The 25770-nt window shown below is 55.6% G+C and overlaps 1 protein-coding gene across 1 annotated transcript in view; it reads left to right on the forward strand.

Annotated features, from left to right (window-relative positions):
• The first annotated feature begins 10075 nt into the window (after positions 1-10075).
• Positions 10076-25770, forward strand: part of NRBP2 (nuclear receptor binding protein 2) — a 31377-nt gene continuing 15682 nt past the window's right edge. The window contains exons 1-2 of the mRNA XM_059836111.1: positions 10076-10192; positions 25307-25429. Coding sequence (XP_059692094.1) covers positions 10076-10192; positions 25307-25429 — 240 coding nt within the window. The remainder of the gene's footprint in view (positions 10193-25306; positions 25430-25770) is intronic.

The following is a 25770-nucleotide window of genomic DNA, read 5'->3' on the forward strand; positions in this document are numbered from 1 at the left end:
TCCACAGATGGAGATGACCAAGGTGGACGGCATAGTAGCTGGCAGTGGGGAGATGTGTTCACCGTCTTTTCCAACTCAAGGATTGAGGGTTATTGCAGAATCCAGCATGAGGCCAGTTCAGGTTGAAGGAAGGAATTCTGCATACTCTGGGTAGCTGAGCTGAGGAACTCCCTGCTGCAGGATGTTCCGGGTGCTAAAATTTCTATGGATTCAAAAAGCATTTGGAGTAAGCCATGGAGGAAAACCCATTGAGGGCTACTAAAAAACAAGACAGACGGTTGTTTCAGTAGCTCCCAGCGACACAAACCCCTGGGGCCAGTGAGGACATACCAGAGAAGTGCTGGTATATGCTTGCCTTGTTCTCACACTGCTTCCTACACACTTGCTGTTGGCTGGTGCCAGGTTACAGAGTTGGACAGGCCATGCAGATGCAGCCCCCCCACCTCCCCCCCCACCCCCCCATGTTCTTGCTTCTTGTAGGGAATTGGCACCAGCTTGTGCCACTGGCTCTGGGGTGGAGACGGAGGGTCCTGGATTGTGTAGGCAAGCAGAGGACAGTGGGCAGGAGGATTCAAGCAGCCAGGGTGGTGAGGCTTCTGAAAGGAGTCAGTGCCAGCTCCAGCCTGCCTCGCGATCCGAGGCTGGGAGGGTTCCAGATGGCTCCCCAGGACTCAGATTGCACTCCCACAGGAAGTGCTGAATTTCCAAAAAAGAAGCTGAAAGAAAACAGGACATCGTGTAAGGGAAAAGCTGCATACATTTGCATAGTTACAAGCTGGTTGCATAACTGAATGCGTCTGAATAGTATCTGAATACTCTTTGGAGGCATGGGGGCAACAGGGGAAAAGAAAGGGTCAGGCAGTCTGAGCGTCTGCTGCCCAGTCCCCGCGGGAACATCGCACCATAGTGGATGTGCCGGGTAACTTCCCAGTTTCATGGGAGAAGACTGGGGTTGAGAGCATAAGCCCGGGGACCTAACCTGCTGGAAAAGGAAGGAGAAACCAGCAAACCCATCGCTGTGCCCACAGGCCAGGCGAAGCAACAGCTACGAGGGGGGAAGCAGGCAGACTGCCCACAGCACAGCAGCTTTTCCTGCTGAGTGATGGTGTTCCCCACCCATGGGCACCACAGACCTCCATGACAGTGCCCTCAAGTGTGGGACATAGAGCCAGCCAGGCCCATGACCCCAGCTGGAGCACATCAACCCACCCAAAAAAAGCAAATGTCGTTGGCAGGGTGCTCCTGGGTTGGCTTGCCTGCTCCCTGCTAGGCAGCAGCTTCCCCTAGAAATCTTTCTGCAAAATGGGCAGGCTCCCTATACCACTGCTCTGGGAGCTCGTTCCAGTCTGCCTCCTCCAGCAGCTAGAAACGTCCTCCTAGTTTTCAGCCAGCTCGGACCAACTTCCTCTCATGCAAACCCCATCCATCAGTTTAAGCAGCTCTCCTCCTGCTCCAGTGTTTTTCACTGATAAAGCTACCCTGGGCAATCTTATCTCCCCTCAATGTCTGTTTTGACAAGCTAGCAAGCTGGGCTGCTCTCATCTCCTCTCTGCATTCCCTCAGTCATCTCAGTTGCTCTTCTCTGCACCTTTTCTACAATGAATTCGTGGTTTTTAGCACGGCTGGTGCATGGTCTGTAAATAATGTTCTGTACAACAACTCTGGCACTATCTACATCTTCTGGAAACACATCCCAACAAAGTTAAGAATGCACCATGTCTTCGTGGCTGCATTACATGGCAGCCTACATTCATCCTGAGGGTGCTGAGCGCATGCAGGCCTTTTCCTTTTTAATCACTTCCAAATCAGGGGCCTAATTTATGGCAAAAATGTTTGCTGAGTGACTCCAGGGCATGACTTTGCATTTTGTACCATTCAATTTCCTAGCGTGACTATTAGTTCAGCCTTCAATGTCACACATTGCCCCTGAACGCTACTCCAGCCCTCTGCTCCATTTCACTACCTCACCTGTTAGCTAAGCTCACTGACCTGCACCTGATGTTTTATGACAAAGTCGTTGATAAAAATATTAAATTAATTTTGCTCTTAGAGCCCGTATTCTCACTTACAATTCCCCTTTCAGCACAATCCAGTCTCCTGGTGGCAGACAGGACATGGAATGTGGCTACCTCTATGCCACAGCAGGGCTCCCGCAGGAAACAGAAGTTACTTTTTTGTCTTCACGGCAGTTGTGATCGGCTGTTGTGTGCAATTGTCTTGGGTTTGTCTGAACAGCACAAAAAGGGGGGGGGTTTAGCAACAGACCTCGAGGGTGTCTCCACTAACTTTTTTACCCAAACCCCAAAGATGACAGCTAACATGATCTTTATGCTTAGCTGAAAGTCTGTTAGTTTCTCCTAATGCAAGTTTTTAACTCAAAGAGAAAAAGGAACAAAAGATATTGTTATGATGAAAGCCTTGCTTAATTTTCCCCTTAACAGATTCTACTTTTTTTCTTAATAAAAGGTCAAAAAAGTGTTTAAAGGCTCATAGAACAGGGAACTCCTCAGCGATAATGTGGTAGCCCAAGCTACGCTTAACTCCTTACTGGTCTAACAGCACAGATAGGGTTATTTGCCCCAAAGCCCTCCGGGCTGGAGCCACCCAGGCGGCAGCAGGCACCCTTCCTCCTCGCTGCAGGGGTGCATGTGGGCAGGGTGGGGAGAGATTCAAACTGGCTGCAGGGCCCCAGCAGCTGAAGCGTTTCATTGCACCGTTCACATTGCCTACACACCTCAGTGCTGCGCAGCCACTGAAACGGCCTGTCCCTGCTCGCCTGCATCTGCCAGCGTCTTCCAGGGCCAGCATCTGAGAGCAGGGGCAGGGGAAGAGCCTGGAGCCGGCCAGCTCTGCCCAGGGACAAGGGGCTCCTTCAGGAGGTTCTGGGGAGGCCGCGTGTCCCGGGGAGCTGCAGGGCTGCAGAGGGAGGCAAAGCGGGAAGGGACCTAAAGGAACTGGCTGAGATTTACAAAAGGAAACCACGGACTGAGGAGCAGGAAATACCCCGGCAGCCGAACACAGGAGGCCGGGACGTGGAAACATGGGTCAGGGGCCACCTCAGCCACGCACAGCACAGGGTGTGCTGCTACGCTGAACACACTGTCCTCCGCTGAGAGCACTACCTACAGCCAGGCTTCCCTCTTTGCAAAAGAGACCAGGAGTCAGGAAACTCTGACCAAGTCCCCTGCCAGGGCTGCGGAGCAGCACTGAGCCCTTCCAGCTGCCTGCAGGAGCCTGCCAAGAAAGGGAGAGCAGGCAATGAGGTCTGACACAAACCAGGCGCCCTTTGTGCATGACCAACTACAAGCAACGAACAAAATAAAATCAGCCTTCTCTGGTGGGAGTACCAGTCAGAGCAGCAGCCTCACCCACTCTTGACAGCCGGCTCTTGCAGGGCAATTACTGATAGCGCTGCCAGGGCTTTGACCCCCACCTCCCTCTGTCATCCCCGCCCTTGACCCTGCTCCCCTTCACCCCTCGCTGCCCCTCTGTGCCACAGCTCCGGGCTCCCTCCCTCCACCCCTCTGGTCAGACAGGGATGCCTTCCTCCCTCCCAGCAATGCCCCTCTGCCTCTGACCAACGGGTGCAGCTCCTCCATCACCCAGAGCCTGTCCTGCAGCCCATGGCCGTGCTCTCACATCTGCAGATGGTCACACAGCCACTGCCCCCATCCACTGCAAGCAGCCTCTCCCTCTGCTTTGCCCTGCACATCAGCCTGGCTGCTCTCCCCTGCATCCCCCTGATCCCTCGCAGACAGATGAGCCGTCCCAAGCAGATTCACACCATCCCATTTTTAGCATTGAGCTGTGACCAGTTACAGCAAATGCCTTCATCCCAACACACACCCACACACCCTCTTCCTGTGGTCAGCTTCACCTCTGTTTATGCAGTGCACTGTTACACACGCTGGCTTTCTTTCCACTTATGGAGGCACTTATGGAAGAACTGGATACGCGTTTCCTGCACTGTGTGGGAGCTGCCAGTGGGAACACAGGCAGAGCCCGAATGATCAGAGCTTAGACAGTATAGAAGTCTGCAGCCCCTCACCAAGCTCTCTGGCCTGACCGTTGCCCTGAGATGTTTGCAGAAGTATGCACCATCCCAGGGGTGACGGTGGAGATGCTTTCAGCAGTAATAGCTGTAAGAAGTAGTTTCAGGAAACTGCTCTGCCTTCTTCCCAGGGGAGCTCTGATCCTGCGGCATTAAATGCATGCTGGCCTGCCCTCATGTGAATTCACACATCTGAATTACATGCTGACACCAGCAGGTTACACACTGGTGTAAGTCATGTGCTTGTGAAGGACGTTTGGGGGGAGCTGCGGAACACGGGAGGTTAGAGCCTGATGTAGTAACTCAGTAAACACAAATAGATTCCTGAGAAGCTATGTGCTGGCCACATGTTTGCCCTGCAGAAACCACTAACAAATGTGCTGAAAGAAGACAAAGCAGCAGGGAAGATGTTTGTCGGCTTCACAGAGTCAGTCTGGCACCTAGACTGAACCTTAAACCGTAACAAAGTGCAAGTTGTGCAAAAACATGTGACGTCATTACATCCCAGCCCTATCCATCAAATGCGGATAAAAATAGATGGCAAGCCAAGAGGGGCCTCCTAGCAGGGAGGGGAGGAAGGGAGACAGGGAGCTTCATCCCAGACCTCGGTACCATAAACACCAGCACTCCCCTGGCCCAGGAGCAGGCTTGCTGGGCAGCACAATGTGGGTGCCCTGCTCCTGCAGGAAGGGATGGTCCCAGCTGCACGGCATCACCTGGGCTTTCCTGCAAAACCAAGATCCTGCAGAGCATTCTGGAAGGGAATAAAAGCAAACTAACCCTGAAAGGGATTCAAAAATCCCCTCAGACTCCAGTAATTTAAAGTCAGAGCACACTCAAAATGATACATACCTGGTACCCGCATTAAATAAAACAAGGAGCTCCTGGCTAGCTGCACGTCACTGCAAGACAAACCCCTCAGGACTGCCACGCTGTAAAGCAGCTTTCAGATCCTCTGCACTCCTCCAGTCATACCGTGGCTAAAAGCGTGGCAGTGCCGTTCAAGCCACAGTCCTTGAGGTAGCAGTGCCCAGTTCACCTGGTGAAACTGGATGAGACCAGAAAGGAGCCCAGTTCCCCATCTCCAAGTGCCCCCTTACCCAGGGACTGCTGAGCAGAACTGGTCTGTTCGCCCTTCCAGACAGTGGAAAATGAGAACTCACCCCGAGCGGCAGATCCTTCCTGCCTCACCTCCCGTGTGCAGGAATCCTGAATGGAAACCAAAGCCTGTACCTTTAGACCCGTTATCTCACTGCCTGAGATCCCTAACCTCCTTAGCCATGAGCCCCAGCCCAAACGGAGGCACTCCAGAAGTGTTCCTTGGCTCAGGACAGCCAAAGAGGAGTTCAATATTAGGAAAAAGTTCTTTACTGAGAGAGTAGTGAAACATTGGAATAGGCTGCCCAGGGAGGTGGTAGAGTCACCCTCCCTGGAGATATTCAAGGAGGATGTGGATGTGGCATTGTGGGATGTAGCTTGATGGACATGGTGCTGTGTGGTGTTGGGTGGGTTGTGGCTTGTTGTTGTTGTGTGGTGGGTTTGGTGGTTTTTTTTTTTTTTTTTCCCCAGGTTGGACTTGATGATCTTACAGGTCTTTTCCAACCGTAGTGATTCTGTGATTCTGTGTGATTCAAGGAAAGAGGTGTTAAAGGCAGCAGCAAGCCACATGAGCTGTCCTGCCAGCGGCACTCCCTCCGTGGCAGAGGACCAGCCTGAGAGAGACCTGGCAGATGGACAGGACAAAGACTGTGACAAAAGGTCTCTGCAGCCTGCCATACACCCGGGGATCCCCAATGGAAACTGCCTCTTAGGGGCTGGTGAAGGAGACGGCAGCCAGCTCTTGGGGCAGGAGAAGAGCAGGGCTATGCTGCAGAGCACCTGGCTCCAGGCAGGTGGAGAGCTGGGCTCCAAATGCACGCCCAGAGCAGAGCCCTGCCTGGTCTGGTGGAGATGAGGGCCTCTGCGTTACACTTCAACAGCATCCCAAGGGCAGTGCTGGGCAGCAGAAACCCAGGTCCGGGCCCCTGCTTTACCACAGCCTGCTTGTCTGAGCCTGAGCGGGACAGCAGAGCTCTGTTCTCACTGCAGAAAAGATGAATTACGGGCACAAGCCTGCCGTTTCCTGGGCACAGGCAGGCTGCGAGGTGCAGCACCCTGTTGTGTTGAATCTCCCCAGGACAGCTGCCTTGGGGAAGGGGTCTGAGCGCAATGCAGGGTGTCTGCCCTGCCCTGCCCGCTGGTGAGCGTCAGACTTCACAGCTAAACGGCTAACAGCTTGAACCCTGGAGCACAGCTGAAGGCAGACAGCTGTTTCAGGAGGTCACATTCAGTACCGAAGCGTGGAGGCCACCAGGACGGACCGGGTTTCTCCTGCTTTTCGGCTGTGTGACAGTCAGGACAACCAGCAAATGAAAGACCATATGACTTATGCCTGAAAATGGACAGGCAAGACAAATACGCTCTACTATGTATTATCCAGTAAAGAAAAAGGAAGTCATAGAAGGAGGATAAAGAAGTTTACTCTGACAGGACAAGAGGAAATGGCCTCAAGTTGCTCCAGGGAAGGTTTAGATTGGATATTAGGAAAAATTTCTTCACCAAAAGGGTTGACAGGCATTGGAACAGGCTGCCCAGGGAGGTGGAGTCACCATCCCTGGAGGTATTTAAAAGATGTGTAGACATGGTGTTTAGGGACATGGTTCAGTGGTGGACTGGGCAGTGTTGGGTTAACAGTTGGACTCGATGATCTTAAAGGCCTTTTCCAACCTAAATGATTCTATGATTCTATGTGGATGAGGCATTGAGGATGACGGGGTGAGGAAAGAGGTAGTGGGATATTGGGGCATTGTCTGGATGGGGATGAGGGGGCAGTGATGATACAGAGGACGATCACTGCTGTGGGGACATCCACTGATCCTGCATCACGTCTGCCTCCTGTCATTCCCATAACGTGTCCAAAGAAGTCAAGGGTATCCGACGCTGAGAACACTGCACTCAAAGTGACTGAGTTTGAACAGAGAGATCTAGGACCTAACCAATTCATGCTGCTGGATGCAATTTATATACCTCAAAGGACCTTAAAGATTTGTGTATGAGCTGCCTATGCACAGCGTGTGGCCGATCCAGGGACACCGCAACATCCAGCTAAGCACATGTCCAGCACATGTGAAATGAAAACAGCAGAGGTCCACAAAGAACATGCGAAGGCCAAAAGTGTTTCCTCCCCAGAAAGCATGGAGCAGCAGGCAGCATGAGAGCAACTCCTCTGGGTCAGATCTAAGCCCTGCATGTCCCTGCATCCTATTTTTGCAAGTTGCTAATAGCGGATCCCAAGAGGAAGAGCACAGGAACCAGAGCAGGGACCGAGCAATATTTCATCTGTTGCAGACTCACAGCTTCTGACAATCTGCAGTTTAGAGCCCTCTTGAGCCAGAGGCTACATCTGCGTCTCCGTGTTTAATAGCCCTCAATCAATTTTTCTCCCACAAATTTGCCTAATGGCTTTTAAAATCCTTTTCTACTTTGGCTGCTGTAAACACCCTATGGCAATGAATTCCACAATGTGTCACCCATGAACGTTTTACCCCAAGAAACACTCAGTAAAAAATTACTCCCATTCATGTGTTTTACAGCTCTTGCCTAGCCTTTTCATCAGGCATCCCAACTACCGTTCCGTGTGAAATGATGAATAACCGTTCCTACATGCACTCTCTCGATGCCGTTCATGGTGCTCTTAGTCTGCATATCCCCGGCTCAGCTGTTGCACTCCAAGCTGAGTAGTTAGTTTCATGTGAAAGCTTGCCCACACTTTTGATACCCCTTCCTGTGTCACAAAAGTCTCTGCAGCTCTTCACAGCCAGCTTTAGAGCTGACTGTCCTGAATAGTTTGGTGTCATCAGCAAACTCTGCCAACTCATTGTTCATCCCTTTTCTGGATTGTTTATGAACGTGTTGAAAAGCAGTGCCTGGTACCGAGCCTGCCTTAGGTACCACAGGACATTCTCTGGCCATTTGACATTTGCATTCCTCCAAACCTCGTGGGCAAATATCACAGCCTGGCAATTTGTCACCATTCATATTATTGATTCGTTATATAATCTGTTCTTTTGTCACCTCATTTGGAGACAATCCCTCTGACTGTCCTGTAAAGAAAGGCTTCCTACAGAATAAATGCCACAGCAGAGAATGAACTTTCCTTTCTTACTATGGTCCTGTCTCTCCAGTGACCCCCATTTAGACCCTCATCATCCTTGGGCTCTGTGTATCTTCTGCTCAGGTTCTTGTCTTCAGTGGTTTTGAGCACTGCTTTTTACCTTTTGGACAGTTACTTGTCAAAATCTCTTCTGGTGTACATTTGGCCCATCTTCCTCGATTGGACAGAGCTTTTACTTGCAGGGGTTGTCTGTTAAAACTGACAGATCACCCCCGGTACAGGCTATCCCCCCATCAGGTACAGCTAAACTGGCGGACAGTTGGCAGAGCTGCAACAGGGAACCAGAGTCTGCAGAAGATGGGAGGCTGTCACAGGAGTGCCACGGGGGCTTGTGGGGACACAGGCAGGCAGGAAAGGCGCCTGAGGTGTGCTGTGTATTTTGTGTTTGATTCCAACCTTTTTATTCCTTGCCCTTGTACTTATTCCCAGCTGAACTTTTGCCTTCCACTTTGATAAGAACCAGTGGTTTACTTTCCTACAAGTCCTGTCTGGTAGGCACAGGACAAGGTCACCGTGGGCGCTCGTGGCATCTGGCTTACGGACTGGCAGCAGGATGGTGTAACGGGTGTGTGTGCCTGGGGGTGGCCATGGCACGGGATGTGCTTTCATGGACGTGCTGGTGACAGGGTCTGCCAGGGTCAGCACAGGGCTCACACTGACAGCCAGCAGCCTTCCAGCAGGGATTTATCCAGGTGGGATCAGATGAGGGCATGTGACTGGGAGCTGGCAGCAGCAGCTCAAGCTGTCAGAGCACCCACGGCGGTGCCACAGGGCTGTAGCTGGTGGCACCAGTTACCCTGGTGCCACTGTCAGAGCAGCCCAGTCAGCTGCCAGGCAGGACGTGGTGGTGGCCCCTGCAAGGAAACGCCTCCTGTTCATTTATACTGTGTTTCAGGGAATGGGATTTTGTGTACGATATCTGGTGTGCACCATCGGTGCCTCCTCATCCAATAGCCACCCTCACCGTGGCCCCTCTCGGTTAACCACACGGGCTAAAAGCAGTAATGGTCTGGAGGGAGAGAATGTCTCCCAAAAGAGCAAGCAGGCACCGGTGCTCACACGGAAGCAGGGTGGAACAAATAATGAACATGCTAAAAGAAACCGGAGACAGCCAGAAAGAGAAGAAAAACATCCAACGAGCCAGAAACTTTCCGGAGGAATGAAAACATCTGTAAGACTTCTTGCTCTGCTCAGAGCTGGTGAAGCGGTTTCTGGGGGCACGTGCCTGGGCGGGCACGGGAGCCCACCCAGCCGCTCCCGCCTGCAGGGCAGCCCCCCAACACCCAGCACGGAGCGGCGGCTGCTCAGGGAAGATGGCGAGGCGGCAACGTTCAGGCACTACGGGAGTAAAGGGAAGGGCTGCTGCGAGGGCCGGGGGGACACGGAGGCCCTGCCGAGAGGGGACTGGATGCCTGGACGGAGGCTGGGGAGGGACAGGGCCAGCCGGCGGGTGGGACAGGCACTGAGACGGCTGGGTCAGGCCCGGGAACGGGGGCTCCGAGGCGGGTGGGACAAGCCCCGCGGGCAGCAGCGGCGGATGCGGGGCCGGGTCCTGCGGGGCCGGTCCCGGCGGCGGGGCGGGGCGGCCGGGAGCAGCGGGGCGGCCGCGGGGCGGGGCGCGGTGTCCCGGCGGCGCATCCCCGGGCCGGGGGTGCGCGGGGCCCCTCCCGGCGGGGCGGGCCGTGCGCGGCCGCACGTCCGGAGCGGGGCGGGCTGAGCCCGGGCCGGCCCCGTGCGGCGCTGTGAGCCCGCGGCTCGGCGCGGCTCGGCGCGGCTCGGCTCGGCTCGGCTCGGCTCGGCGCGGCGCGGGGATGGCGGTGCCGGAGCCGGACGCGCGGCTGGCGCAGGAGAAGGAGGAGGAGAGCGAGGAGGAGAGCGAGATCCTGGAGGAGAGCCCCTGCGGGCGCTGGCAGAAGCGCCGCGAGCAGGTGGGCGCGGGGCGCTGCGGGACGGATGCTGCTGCCGCCGCCGCGGCCGGGCCCTGCGGGGCCCCGGGCTGTGCGGGGCGCCGAGCGCTGCCCTCGCCCGCGGCCACCCCGCGGAAGCCCGCTCGGGGGCAAGCGGCGCCGCCAGACCGTTTGCCGGGGCCGGGGCTGGGGCCGGGGCTGGGGCCGGCACCGGGGCGGCCGCATCACCCGGGCACGGGCAACCCTGCCGAGAGCCGGTCGGCTCCCGCAGGTCCCGCTCCCGCCGGGGCAAGGGCGATGACCGCGGCCGGAGCCCGATGCGGAGAGCTGCCCCGGAGGCGCGGGGTGCCCCGGTGCGGGGAGCCGGGCTCGCCGTGCCCCGGTGCGGGGTGCCCCGGTGCGGGGAGCCGGGCTCGCCGTGCCCCGGTGCGGGGTGCCCCGGTGCGGGGAGCCGGGCTCGCAGTGCCTCGGTGCGGGGTGCCCCGGTGCGGGGAGCCGGGCTCGCCGTGCCCCGGTGCGGGGTGCCCCGGTGCGGGGAGCCGGGCTCGCTGTGCCCCGGCGCACGGTGCCCCGGTGCGGGGAGCCGGGCTCGCCGTGCCTCGGTGCGGGGTGCCCCGGTGCGGGGAGCCGGGCTCGCTGTGCCCCGGCGCGGGGTGCCCCGGTGCGGGGAGCCGGGCTGGCTGTGCCCCGGCGCACGGTGCCCCGGTGCGGGGAGCCGGGCTCGCCGTGCCTCGGTGCGGGGTGCCCCGGTGCGGGGAGCCGGGTCGTGCCCCGAGGGAGCGGGGCAGTCCCGGGCGAGCAGCCCGCAGCGGAGGGCACGGATGCCCGAGGGACCAGCCGTGCTGGGCCGCCCGCTCACAGCCCGCGCGTGGGCCGTGTCGGAAGAAGACCGGGCGCTGTCGGAGCCGGCGCTGAGCCCGGTCCTGGAGGCTTTTGCTGGCCTCGGTCTTTGAGCTGTGCCTGGTGGCAGCCGTGCGGGTGGCAGGTCGCTGGCCGGGCAGCTCCTGCGGGGATGAGGACTTGCCTGGTATAATGGGGCATGGTGGTGATGGGCGCTGGCCCCCGCACCCCTGCCTCCAGAGCTGGAGAACCCGGTTCCTCCTCTCCAGACAAGGGGTTTGGACCATTTCAGCATATCTTCCCAGCCTAAGGGCTCAGCACAGCCCTCCTGCAGCGTGTCCACCAGGCTGTTGCAGTGGTCCCATCATCTCCTCCTGCCCGCTCTCTTCCAGACGTGTCCCCCATATCAGTGTAATAACCATCTCCCCTGAAAGTGGAGCCTGAGTCTCCCTGCTTCTGTCAGGGCACCCGCGCAACAGAGACCTGACCCCAGGCAGGGGTGGGACAGCACTGAGAGACAGACATCACAGGCACTGTCAGCTTCTGAAGGGTAAAAGGGCCAATCCTGTTCTTTATCGTCCCACTATCACCTGTTAACGACCGGTCTGTAGTCCGTAGTGCTCTAGTCTGGCTTCAGGCTGCCCATGCTTCCCAGTCTGGGCTTTGCTGAGATCTGGATAACCTGCTAATGTCGGTGCCATCAGCCCCTGCCCTTCTTGTGTCCCTCTGTGCTTCCTGGTGCTTCCACCCCCACACATCACCCTTCGATCTCCATTGCTTCTACCTTACCACCTCTGCCCACATCTTCTCTACATCAGGGCCTTGCATCAGTGTGTACATGCCACGTGGCTGGTGCTGCTTGTCCCTCGGTGTGCGTGCCACGTGGTGAGTGCCAGGACCTGACACAACATTCAAAATCCCATGGCTCCTTCCCCTGCTTGTCCTTGGTGCTCCCAGAGTGTCAGGTCCCATCCGTGTGGCACATCCGAGGTGTCAGAGCCGGCTGTATCTTTGTCTTGTGTGGTTTCATTTTATCTGTTTTGGGACGGGCTTTCCTGGCACCCATCGTCGGCCGTCCCTCTGGCTGTGCCCTGCATCTGACCAAGCTTCAGCTGCTGGTGCAGGCGTTGCAGTGTGCCCTCCGTGCCGCAGGTGAGGCGTGGGGTAACGGTATGGGTGCAGCTGACAACAGACCCCTGCCTCTCCCCCGGTCTCTCTGCCAGGGTGGCTCTGCGGGACAGCTGAAGCGGAGAGGAAAGCTGTGCAGAAACTAGTTTTTTAGCTGAGAATACCCTGATGTTCCTGTAATTAGATCTACAGACTTAAAATGACCTCCACTGTATGTTGGAAACAATATCAGGGTGGAAACATTTGGTGTAGGTACTGGATAAGGCCCTGTAATTTAATAGCATCTGACCCATAGTTGCATTATGTTTTTTGACACAGTTCTTGGATGATATTTGTTAATCTGTGACCCACCAAAACAGCCTGAAACCCCTAGCTGTCCTTCGCAAAGAAATGACTTGCAGGTCATTTCTCATTTGAACAATCTCCATCTATTTTGATCTAATGGTGACATATAATGATGTGTATTTTAACATTTCATTTCGACAAGGGAGCTTTCTGGAGTGGTGTTGCAGTGGCTGGAACTGGGTCCTGGAGGTTTGTGCAGTGCATGGGAGAAGTGGAAACAAATGTGGAGCACAGCCCCATCAGTGACATTTCCACGCAGACATTTTGGTAATTGGTCATTGTGCCGTGCTATCCATCTGCAGGGAGTTTTTCTTGCTGGAGAGGTGGGAAGGGTGGACTGGCCTTTCCTGAGTGTTGCAGGAGAGCAGGCAGTGGCAGGAAGGCTCGTGAGTCTTGGTGGTTTGTGATACGGTTGCACATCGCAGCGATGAGTTGCAGTGCTGCAATCACATCTTTGGCAACACAGGAGGCCTGCCGGCTGCTCCCCAGGTCCGTGTTGCTGTGCTGTGGCAGGGTTGCGCGCCCCTGGGGAAGCGAGCATCCAGGTGACGGACCCGAAGGAGAGCGGCCTGTTTAGCAAGTGCAGGTTTCAGGGTCCAGCTGCCGTGACAAAATGCACATGAACTTGAAGAGGGAAGTGGTAGCACTGCCTAAATTGCAAATGTGAGTGAAGAAAGTTTTGTGTGAGAGGCTAGTTTGTTGCAAATCCGTAGACGCTTAGTTACGTACCAGGAAGAAAAAAACACCGTTTCTTGTCTGTAAGCTGTCGATATGGTATCTTCTAACATCGATGAACAGCCATTCTCTTTAACGCACATTCTGATTGCCGTAAGCACTTCAAGTATTTTTACCAATAGGGATTTTCCCTCACTATCCTGATGATTATAATTATTTATTCTCCTTAATTTGCTTTTACCAGAACAGTCGAGTCCTGTGTGGGATCCACAGTGCTGTGCTTGATCTAAGGTCTTGCTGTGTCGAGAACGGGTCCAGAGAGGTGGGAGAGCTGCCTGTGACCTGCCGTCTCCACGGCAGGCAGAGAGAGCCCAGCACATGGCTTGGAGCAGTATCCGGGGCCTGGAGAGCTGAAGCGGGCGGAGGCAAGCACCCCATACAGTGTTTTAATGCTTAAACTGTGATGCTCAGTAGTATAGGCTGAGAAGCAGGTTATGATAAATTGCTAGTGTGCATGTATTAAGTACCTGTACACAAGGACTACACCTTTGGTTTTACATATGGCCGTTGTAGGTGTACTCTGCTGGGAAAATGCAGAGCAGCAGCTCACGACCCTACTGTGTATTTTTACACCATGTCTCAGGTACGGGCACAACAGCTAAACTGTGCCGTGGCCCTGGTGCCAGGTCTTAATGCTGTGCTGGGTCTGGCCGTGCCCACCAAGGAAGAAAACATTTCCCTTCTCAACTTTCTTTGCCTATTTATGATGCATATATGCATGATGGATATGAAGTCACAGATTTCCATGAGCAGTTCAGGAAATAAAAGTACTTAATCTCTGCAACTTATGTGGAGAAACAGTCATGTGAATCCTTTGGGGACTTCACGTTCAGTGTCAGCACAACCCGTGTTCTGCCTCTTTCATTTCTCTCCCTGCTATTAGTGTGAAGGTGCAGCAAAGGAATGCTGCTGTTGTAGACTTTTCCATTTAGGAAGATACTTTTTTTTCAGTGTTGGTTTGATGACTTCATTTACTTTTTCCATCCGCCCCGTGGAGTAAGAGTAGCAAGGAAGAAGAAACGTGGTTTACAGCTTATGTAAAAGTTTTGCAACTTTCCTTGTCTGAAGACAGTTTCCTGAATGAACCCTAGCACCTTGTTACTACGAACAAACTGCTTTTATCCACGTTGCTTTGTTTTTGCAAAACCTTTATCCGTTTGGAAAGGGGACTGTTAGGACCAGTAGATATTTGTTGACTCTGCTGTTCACGAGCACTGGTACCACCGCATTAATCTGTAACATAGACCGGGTTCAGGCTATTATTTAAACAACCTCGCCAGCATCTCTCCCGTCCATCTCTGGGTGTCCCCGCCTGTCCGTGCTGCCCGTTCTGCTCCCTCCTGGACTGAGCATGCTCTGGGTTGCCTTTGGTATTCCTCGGGGCCCTTTCCCTTTGGATGAGAGTGCGTGCTTGCTGTGGAAAAACTCATCTCTGGTCCACAGGACCGAATTTTAGAGTTGTTGCTCCACTTGTGACTGTGCCATTGCTTCTGACACGGCGTTCTGCTTCGCGGTGCTGGCAGCTCCAGCACAGCTGCTGATGGCTAAAACAGGGCTGTTTGCATTTTCGCTTGAAATAGTCCATTGCTCCCCCTTTGGTCACCTTGTTTAGTAAAAGGGTTAATGACTGAGTGTGTAGTGATACAGAGCCCTTGAACTATGAGCTTTAACTTCTAAAACCAGCAGGATGAAAGAAAGGAAAAAGGGAAACAACAATAGAAAGAAAGAGACGAAATGCGGAAGCAGAATTTGAAGAAAATAAAGTGATATTAAAAAATCTGCAAGAGGGGGAGATTTTGAAGTGTTGCTGTAGGTTCCCACAGATCAGAAGATGAAAACAAAATACAGAAAAATAATCTCAGCATTTGAATACACTGAGGTGCAAGGGGGTTCCCTTTTTCTAGGTATTAATTATGTCTGCAGTTTGCAGTGAGGATAACCAGTTCTGTGATAGATTGTTTGGAAAGCATCCAACTATTTAATATTTGCCACCAGAGTTATTTTTAAAAGCTGCTTTGTTGCCAGCCCTCCCAGGAGACTAGGACTTGAAGTGTGTTTTGTTGTGAAGTGCTTTTCCAGAGCAGAGGGGATCAGCTGAAGGACTTAGCTCTTTCTTTTCATGCTATCTATTTTTTTTTTCTACCCCCGTACTGGTTTTACAGCTTCTGTTTGCTGTTGTTTAAATTTCCAGGATGAGTTTACTTGTGAACCTGCTGACCTCAGCTGATCAGACAGGTTAATATGGTAAGGCTTTGCCCTGTGCTCCAACCAGGAGGTGGGGCACCCCAGATGGTTTTAATTGAGGATATTTGTGAAAGCACGATGAAATTGTTTGAATTAAGGTGGCATAACTCACTGATAAATAAACTTTGCTGGAAGCAGACAGTGAAGTCATCTTCTCAGGATGTATTCTGTGGGTCTGGCAACAAACAAAACTTTGCATGCTAGATTTAGTGTCCTCCTCGTTACCCTTCTAGTTCGTGTGGGCGCTGCGCGGGGACTGTTTTGCCCTTTGCTTCAGGTCCGCTTTCCCTGTGCTACTTTCTCCACTTCAAGGATCCTTTAATCCTTCATGGTCTTATCCGGTCGTAACAATCCTCTGCCTTGTTCTCACTGCTGGGGAGGGAGGTGACGTCAGCCGAGTGGTAAAGGTTAGTGCAGAAACTTGTCCTTTTTCATGCGGTAACATGTTCTTTTATTCCCATTCATATTCTCCACAAGAATGCCTTTCTGTTTGCAGCTCGTTGCTCCTGGGCTACTTGGTGTGCTCCTAAGGCACTACCTGTCTGCTCTAGCTTCTCCACCCTGTCCCGAACGCACACAGCTCAGCAGTTCCCACTGGCTGCTCCTTCTGTGCTCCCTCCAAACTAGACACGAAAGAGGAGTATTACAATTACCGGCATTCTCCATGTTTTGTTCCCTTTCCTGTTTTTAACCAAGCTTTTTTTGCCCTTTCATGGGTTTTCCCATGCAGATATTTTTGTTTACAGCGGCCAGACATTGTATATGAGTCTTGCAGGCTTGTACACCTTTTGGGTGCCTTGTGTCCTTTCTGCTTTTTCTCTGATGTAACCAGAGAACCCGCACAGTCCCAGAGGGTCTTATATTTTACTTCTGGGACAAGGGAGGTGTCCCACGGTCATGTTACAAAATGGATTAGAAGATGATCAAATGCTCATTGGTTGGCTCTTCCATTGGACAAGTTAGCGTTTGACGGTAAACACATGAAAGACGGTGTTTTAGCATTCCCACGTAGCGATGAGATACTGGTCAGCAAGGTGTTTTTGTTAGCTTTCACTGAAACTGCACTGCTGACAGCTTAGCTGTTCAGCTTGGGTTTGCTCTGTGCCAACGCAGTAGGAGGGCAAATCCCCCTCCTGGCACAGTCAACAGGGTAAATCACACCAAATTCCTGTTAGCTGGGCTAATTCGTACTGGTCACTGGTCTCCTGCCTGACTCAGAAAGGGTTGCTGTTTGTTGTTTTTCAGCTGGGCTTGGATGACCAGCCAACGCAGTCCATCGCTTTCTGGACGAGCGCTGCAAAGCCCGTCCCTGGGCGTTTGTCCCCAGTTCAGACTGGCAGGCACTGGGGGCCTGCAGCAGCGGGATGGGGTACGGCACGCCCAGCCTGTCCTTGGGCACCTCCTGCTCTCTGCCCCCCCCTTTCTACCCCAACCGGTCCTGGCTCTGCTCGCCTGCCTGGTGCCCCGGTGCCGGCTGGTGGCGGGGATCCTTTCCCTTTCCTCCTCTATTCTGCAGACCCTTCTCTAACACCTGCTGCAAACCTGCTGGGCTGCTGGCTGCGTGTCCCAGGTTCCAGTGACGCTGCCAGTGAATTTCCGAGGTGCAGTTTAGCCAGGGAGCAAAGCTGCCTGGGCTGGGCAGTGCTCAGCTTCCGCTGACCACAAGCTCACGTCTCCTTCCCAGGCGCCTGCGGTGCCCTGGGGGTAAAGCAAACAGCTCCCTGGGGTTCGGCTTCCTGACCAGCCCCGTCCGCAGGCCAGGCGTGTGTGCAGTGGGACACCTTCTGCCCAGGAAGTAACAACATTTGTATTGCCTTCAGCATGCAGGATCTCTCCTGGCTCTGATCTGGGCAGTGGAAAAATACCCTTCTGTCCCTTTTTCTCAGCAGTGGAAGGAGGACTGGTATCGCAGTGTTTGCTCTGGCAGCTGCTGGGCAAGAGGGAAGGGCAACCGTGGGTTTGGAGAGAAAGGAAGGACTTCCAGCCCTCCCTCCCACAGGCAAAGGGGACAGGCTGGCTGGTGGCTGTGCTTCTGAGGAGGCCTGCTCCAGATCCTGCTGGGAGAGGCTTCCTCTCCCTGTCTACAGGTAATAAACAATGACCTCCCCAGGCAGGGGATCTCCTGCGGATGGATAGGGAGAGTTCATGGAAGAGTCCTGGATGAAGTGGGTGCCCTCATGCCCTGGGATGGGAGAGCTCAGATGCTGCACATCCTGCTGTGTTGGCCGTGAAATCCGTTTCCCTCCCTCGGTCTCCCCTGCCTGCAGCGCAGCTGGGCACCTGGTTATTCTTCCTGGTTGATTGGCTGAATGCCACTTCTCCTTTCTGCCCGTAGCTCTGCTCCTTCTCTCCTCTTTGAGGTTCACCGCTCCTCCAGTGTTGTCCAGGACCAGTGCTGTTCACCTGTACCTGCCTCACTTCCCTCCATGATTGCACTGATGTTAAACCGCAGCAGAGCTCGCCCTGGCTCGTGCCGTTGCCTCCCAGCTCTGTAAGTGGCACACCACCATCCCTGCTGGGCTAGGTCTCTCCAGCTGGTAGTGTCTTAGCCCTGCATCCACGCTGGCCTGAATTAGTGCTGAGAATATGTTTTTGTGAGAGGTAGGATCAAATGCTTCACTGGAATCAAAATATTTTCCGTCTCATGTGTTCCCTTCGCCTGCTAATTGTGTAACACGATCACACAGAGAGAACAGGTTTATCTGGCACCGCAGATCCCTCATCAGGCTCCTGCGGAGTCACAGGACATTGTCGGCTCGATCTGTTGTTTTGCTGTGGACTGCAGATAGCAGTATGGGTGGATGTCACCCAGCTAGCTCTTCTGTCACAGCCTTTGGCATACCTGCCACGAGGCGAAATCTAGCCAGCAGCCCAGCCAGGCTCAGGAGCAGATTGCTCCGTAATTGCTCCGGGCTGCTGCTGGTCCTGGCCTCCTTCCTGGGGACAAAGGGGCTGTTAGTGGCAGGTCTGGTGCTTGAAACTGGGCCCTGGAAGCAGGCAGCTTGGAGCCATGCTGTGGAGTCTCAGACCCTGGGCAGAGTGTTCCCAGCTCAGGGGATTGGGATGTATCGGCTCTTCACCAGAGAATCACAGGTGCACAGTGGGACCGTGGATGACCCCCCCGGGAGCCCACTGCCCGCACGCCGCTGCTCCTGCAGGACCTGCTCCAGCTTCTGCTCCTCGGTGCAGCAGTGATCAGGCAGGCTTTGCTGTTTGTTGTCCCTGTCCCTTGGTAAGCTGAAGGAAGCAGCACAGGTATCAGAGTGGGGCCTCAGCCCTCTTAGCTCTTCTTTTTTCCTTTTATATGTTTTAAAAAATTACTTCCGTGCCGCAACAGTCACCCCTGCCCTGCATGTAGCATAGCATAGAGTGGTGGAGAGGGGAGTGCAGCCTCTCTCAGGGCCAAGGAACGTGTGGTTTGGAGAAGGCAAGGGGAGCGAGCCCAGCTTCAGGCAGCGGGCTGGAAAGGGACTCCCTGCAGAGACACAGTCCTCTGTCTCTGCTGCTTGCACACATTGCTCTGAGAGGACAGTCTCTGCTGCCTAAGGTGTGTCCCCATGCCTTAGCAGCACCTCCTCGCTAACTGTAACCTGAACAGATGTCCCTTGAGAAGCCCAGACACAGCCTTTACTGTCGCCCAGGCTTATGAGATACTGGAGCGGAGGGCCAGGTTGGGATTTAATCTGCAAAGTGTTCTCCCAGGCACATTGTGTTCCCTGCTCAGCCTTGTGGCCCCAGCAAATCCTGCCAGTTCCCAGCGCCAAAAGGAATAACATTGCGGTGTCACATGGAGTCAGGTAAACTGTGGGCATGACCATCTTCATGTCCTGCTAGCCCTCTTCTCATTACCTGCAACCAGGGGTTTCTGCTCTGTGGCAAGCAGTACCGGCACTGCTCCCTGACAGAGGCACACGGGCGTTGTGACCTGTAGCATCAACAAGTGTCTGCGGTCGCTGTACGACCAGCTGGGTCCTGGTGCTCTTGCTGGCACGGCACAGCTGGTCTCAGTGAGCCTGGAGAGCCTGGGGCCTGTAAGCCGGGTAATCACTCCTCCTCCTTGCTTGGCTCTCCCTTTGGGTGTCTCTTTGGCTTTGCCCTGTGTCCTCCAGACGGTGGCATTTCTATGTCCTGGCCATGACTGTCCCCAGGGCTGTCCGCAGCACCCGGAGTGGTGGCTGCTGCACCAGGGACGACTCCGCAGCCCACGGGCAGGTGGTGGGACCACAGGTGTTCATGGGGCTTCTGCCAGCCTGCGATGGGTGGAGAAGGGCTCTATCCTGCATGGGCTGCAGGCCCCTGTGTGCCGCAGGCAGGCGGCAGCTAGGCAGCAGCTCAGGAATCAAACTCGTCTTGGGTCCAGTATGGACAGGGCAAGTGTACAGAGTGCTGGCAGCTGCCTTGCTCTCCTGCCTGTTCATGGGCCTTTGATTCCCAAAACTTCATCTTTCCCCTGGTCTCTGGCTCAGCACCAGTCCAGAAAATACCTGAAGAGGTTTGGTCCTCTTCCTTCCAGCCTTGGGATGCACGGAGGCAGTGGGTCAGCCTCGTGGTGTATCTTCCAGCCTGGTCGGGTGTCTCCTGGTGGCCTCTTTAACAGCCTCTCTGTGTTTCTGTTGGTACAGTCTTTTTCAGGATGGTTATGGGATGGCAATGCCTGGTCTCAGGGTGTGAGAAGGAAACACACCGTTTTCCTCCCCTTCCCTGCTGCTGCTTTGCACCTCACCCCCCGCCCCAGCACCGACAGCCTTGTGGGGGCAAAGGGACCCTGCAGGAATGGGGGGTGAGGGTCGCTGTCCCACCACTCACCTCTGTAGCCTTCTGCCCGGCACCCCCTTCCCAGCCTGCCTGCCCTGCCTGCACCTTTGTTCTGGCCCTCCAGCACATCCCTCCCGCAGTGCCTCGGCAGCCGCCCTCCCTCCCAGCATTCGGCCTGGCTGATGGCACAGCCTGCGCTTGCGTTTCCCCGGCAGCCCCTGCCAAGCCAGGCAGAGGTAGCTTTTTCAGTGCCTTTGCCGTGTTTCTGAGAGACCTCCAGATTATCCTTCCTCTGCGCAGCAAGGCGCCCGATCCAAACCCAGGTTTCCAGGCAGGGTCTGCTGTGTGCTCTTCAGTGGCGCTAACGGCCGGAGGAGCCAGGGCTGGTAGCGTGACCCTGCCGCTACTCGGCATTGTTCGGGGCTGAGGGCTGAGGCTTTGCCTGCTCCGCTGCCTTGGAGACAGAGCAGTCAACTTACGCCAAACTTCGGAAGTTTTTGGGGTAAAGTAGCTGCAGGCAGGAACTGGCCTCCCTCACAGAGCGGCTGCCTGTTGGGTTGGAGCCCCACTGGGTGCTTCTCCTGCCTCTGACAGGCAGGAGGACAGAGGGGAGAGCGGGTGCAGGAGAAACACATCTGTGCGGGGGGCTGAGGGTGCGAGATGGCTGCTTGGGCATGGGAGAGTGCCCGGGTCCGGTGGTCGGTCCCCACGGCTGTCCTGGGGCTGGACCACTTCCCTCACCCAGAAGCTGTCTGCCCTGGTCCTGCTCCTGGTCCCGTGCCGGGGGTGCACAGGAGGGCAGCGTGATATCCTTGCCAAGAGATGGGGCCAGCACGTGCTTGTCCTGAGGAGACGAGTGCGGGTATCTGGGGAGAAGCAGAGGACCGGCAGAGCTCCCTCTCCTCCAGGCGCCATGGCCATGCTTTTTCCCCAGTCTCCTAGAGTGACCCAAGAAAGGTAACAACCCACCTTGTCCATATTTTTTCTCCAAATCAGGTCTGAATGCTGGTGGCAGCAGAAATGCCTCTGCATTACTCTCCAGCCCCATGTCTTCCTTGTTTAACAGCTGCTCTCCCGAGGCCCCAGAACTATATCACTAAGCCTTTTTCTGTGGACTGTTTCAGTCCTTCTTGACGTGAAAAGCTCAAACGGGAGGGATTTGTTGTAAGATGCAATCTGATCTTTTGTAAACCTTTGCTTACTTGTCCCCAGTGATCTCTCCAGGCTGGCCTCAGCTACTGCCAAGGGCTTTCTGGAAGCAGCCTGAGCAGGGAGTTTGCCCAGTCTGGCTCTGGAGTTTTGCCTGTTCCATGTGGTGTCCACCATTAGCAGCACGCGGAGCTGCCAGGAACCCCTGAAAGGCATGGCGTGAGATAATCAAGGTGACCTGTGGCCAGTTCCTTTTGTCCCCAGTCACCTCTGTGATTATAATGCAGCATTTATTTATTTATGCAGTCTGGGAGCTCGGTGCGCAAGACAGCTGTTCAGTATCAGTTTTAATGTCATTCAGCACAAGACTGAGCACGTTCGCATCTGCACAGAACAGGGAAGGTTTCCTCCCCTGCAGGCCTGTCTGATGCTCCTCACCCCGTACCAGAGCCTCCCAGATACCAACAGATCCACTGTCTGGAGCCGTAAGCACCAGGATACCACTTCGGGCTCAGAGAGCAGGTTGTTCAAAGCTATAGGACGCTGCAGCAGAGGGATGACCCCGGACATCTGCTGTGGGTCACTCTCAGACAGGCGACTGACTGGTCCAGTTCAGCACGGCTGTTCTTACGTCGAGCTCTGAGCGAGCAGGAGGCAGCATTGCCTGCCCAGGGACAGGAGGGGGGCTGGCAGGCACCCGGTTCATCCAGGCGTGGGGATGGGAGGCACGGGGTGGGGTGGCCCTGCGGGTCGGGTCCCACTGTAGGCTCAGTATCTGCGTGCAGGAACGGTGCGGCCCCACAATGCAGCAGATGAGGACGTGGCACCTGAGGTTTTCAGACCAGGCTGTGCCATCGAGCTGGGCATCAGTAACCTCCATGCAGAGCTCTGTTGCTCCTGTGTGTCCTTGTGGCAACTGAAAGGCTCTTTGGGTCTGTGCTCTCCGTTTGACTCCTTGTTCTTGGCCTTGTGGCCACTCACTGGTTTCAGGACAGGATTTTTCTCAAGACCCTGAGCTAGTTTTCCAGTGGCATTTTTGGGGAGAGGCAGAAGAGCAGTTTCACAGAGTGCTCTGTGACCAGCGGACCCTCATGGTGCATGGGTGTCCCCGGCCGCCCTCCCTGCCGGCACAGCCTCCACGGAGACCTGCCTCAGCCTGGCGCTGGCTGCCGAGAGCTCCTGCCAAGGCTGTTTGATCCCCCTTGGCCAGGCAGTCCCTCCTGTCGCAGCCCACCCTCGCTTTCCACCAGCAGCATCAGCCTCTCCAGAAGGACCACGGCTCGGGGCTCACAGCGGCTGTGGGGGCATCTGGGCGAGGGCTGAGCCGCCTCCCCGCCGCCCCCCGTCCGCAGCTCCCCCAGCAGTGCCCTTGCTGGGTGTTCCTGTGCTGGCTGTGTTTGCGCTGGGAGACCCGGGAGGCTGCTGGGACTTGCTGGGAAGGCTGTGGTCAGCGAGGCCAGCTGGCCGCATCGCTGGCTGTCCGTGCTGGGCTTTGTGTGAAGCACGTGGAGCCTGTGAGCAGAGAGAACAAGCAACAGAGGTGCTTTGTGTGTCCGCAGCAGGAACTGGGCCACAAGCTGTCCATCTGTCCCCTGCTAATGAGCTGGGGGTGCTGCATGCCCGTGCCTGCACCCACAGCTGCCCCGTGCCGTGGCAGGCCAAGCCCCGGCAGTGGGACGCTGCGTACCGGCCCCTGGAAGCAGCAGAACAATCCCCTTTTCATCTGGCTGGCGGCAGCTCCACGCTGCCCCTGCCCCACGGCAGACAGGAGCGGGCAGCGCTGCCTCTGCCCAAGCTGCTGGGGCTGAAGGGACGGACGGCCCCAGCCGCCGGCTGCCCCCGGCCCGCTGGAGGAGGGAAGGGGCAGGTTGGGGGCTGCAGGCCCGCTCCCGTGCAGTGATGCTTTTGCGAGGGGAGAGCAAGGGCAGCAACTGCGCAGAGCCCAGTGCAGACGGCGGTTTGGGATGGAGCAGGCGCCACTCCCGGGAGGCAGGACCCCCTGGTCCTGGGACGGGGGTGGCTCTGTGCTGTTGAGCCCATATCAGAGCCAGGTGCCTTTTCAGCAGGTTTTACCAGGGCTGGAGCTGGGACCTGGCGGTCCTGGCTGGCCTGGAGACCCGCAATCTGGTGGTGCCCCCAAGGCAGGATCGGCAGAAACCCAAGCACAGGGACGGGCTGCCACGGCTGGGTCCGTGCTGGACGTCGCCTGCGGAGGTGATGTCTGCAGAGCTGCTCTCCATGGGGTCCTGGAACGCAGCTGTGTGGCCTCTGGGGTTGGGAACTCTTTAGACAGACGCCGGAGCATGGGAGGTTGCCCCCAGTCTCCTCGGGATGTTAAAAGAGATGATGTTAAGCCATTGGTTTGTCTGGGGTGAAATCCAGCTGGCGGCCGGTCACAAGCGGAGTCCCCCAGGGCTCAGTTTTGGGACCGGTCCTGTTTAATGTCTTTATTGATGATCTGGATGAGGGGATAGAGTGCTCCCTCAGCAAGTTTGCAGACGACACCAAGTTGGGAGGGAGTGTTGATCTGCTTGAGGGTAGGAAGGCTCTGCAGAGGGATCTGGACAGGCTGGATCGATGGGCTGAGGCCAACCGGATGAAGTTCAACAAGGCCAAGTGCCGGGTTCTACACTTTGGCCACAACAACCCCATGCAACGCTACAGGCTTGGGGACGAGTGGCTGGAAAGCTCCCCCGCAGAAAAGGACCTGGGGGTGTTGATTGACAGCCGGCTGAATATGAACCAGCAGTGTGCCCAGGTGGCCAAGAAGGCCAATGGCATCCTGGCTTGTATCAGAAATGGTGTGGCCAGCAGGAGCAGGGAGGTCATGGTGCCCCTGTACTCGGCTCTGGTGAGGCCGCACCTCGAATCCTGTGTTCAGTTTTGGGCCCCTCACTACAAGAAGGACATTGAGGTGCTGGAGCGTGTCCAGAGAAGGGCGACGGAGCTGGTGAGGGGTCTGGAGCACAAGTCTGATGAGGAGCGGCTGAGGGAGCTGGGGTTGTTCAGTCTGGAGAAGAGGAGGCTGAGGGGAGACCTCATCGCTCTCTGCAATTACCTGAAAGGGGGTTGCAGAGAGGTGGGTGTTGGTCTCTTCTCCCAAGTGACGAGTGATAGGACAAGAGGAAATGGCCTCAAGTTGCGCCAGGGGAGGTTCAGGCTAGACATTAGGAAAAAGTTCTTTACTGAGAGAGTGGTGAAACATTGGAACAGGCTGCCCAGGGAGGTGGTGGAGTCACCCTCCCTGGAGGTATTCAAGGAGCATGTGGATGTGGCATTGTGGGATGTAGCTTGATGGGCATGGTGCTGTGTGGTGTTGGGTGGGTTGGTTTTTGGTGTGTTGTTTTTTTTTTTTTTTGGTGTGGTTTTTTTGTGGTTTTTTTTTTTTTTTTTTTTTTTTAGGTTGGACTTGATGATCTTACAGGTCTTTTCCAACCTTAGTGATTCTGTGACCTTCTAATTTGCCCTGTCCAACATGAGTGTGACCGTCAGCCGTGAGTGCGGGTTGCTCCCTCATGGCTGCTGGGAAGTGGGGTCCACATGGGGGTCCCAGTCCCTGTGCAGGAGTGGGGCCAGCAGGTGACTGTCACTGCCAGCTTCTCACTGGGCTAGAAGAGTCGAGAGGGGCTGGCACGGGAACTGCTCCAAATTGCTGGCTCTCTCCTGTGCCCTCGCGTCCTGGAGAAATGGTGCCGGCTACTGCGATGCCTGAGCTCCCAAGCAGGCAGGTCCTGAGAGCAGGGCAGAACAGGCAGCGGGCTGGGGATTTGCTCCACTCACCACGTTCTGGCCAGAGCCTCCTGCGGGCTGAAGTACTCTGCAGGAGCGGTAGCAGAGACTGTCCACACAGCACGTTCGTCCACATGTGGCTGCCAGTGGGGCTGGGAGCCATGGGCAGGGCTGCAGCCAGGCTGTCTCACGCCTTCCCATGCCTCACAGGTGAATCAGGGGAACATGCCAGGCATCCAGAGCACCTTCCTTGCCATGGACACAGAGGAGGGTGTGGAGGTGGTGTGGAACGAGCTGCTCTTCACCGACAAGAAGGCCTTTAAAGCACACGAGGTGAGCCATCCTGCATGTGGGTCGGGGCAATCCCAAGCACAAATAGAGGCTGGGTGGAGAATGGGTTGAGAGCAGCCCTGAGGAGAAGGACTTGGGGGTGTTGGTTGAGGAGAAGCTCAACATGAGCTGGCAATGCGTGCTTGCAGCCCAGAAAGCCGACCGTATCCTGGGCCGCATCAAAAGAAGCGTGACCAGCAGGTCGAGGGAGGTGATTCTCCCTCTCTACTCCACTCTGGTGAGACCCCACCTCGAGTACTGTGTTCAGCTCTGGGGTCCCCAACGTAAGAAGGACAGGGACCTGTTGGAGCGAGTCCAGAGGAAGGTCACGAAGATGATCAGAG

This window comes from Gavia stellata, chromosome 3 (genome assembly GCF_030936135.1).
Source record: "Gavia stellata isolate bGavSte3 chromosome 3, bGavSte3.hap2, whole genome shotgun sequence".
NCBI classification, from domain to species: Eukaryota; Metazoa; Chordata; class Aves; order Gaviiformes; family Gaviidae; genus Gavia; species Gavia stellata.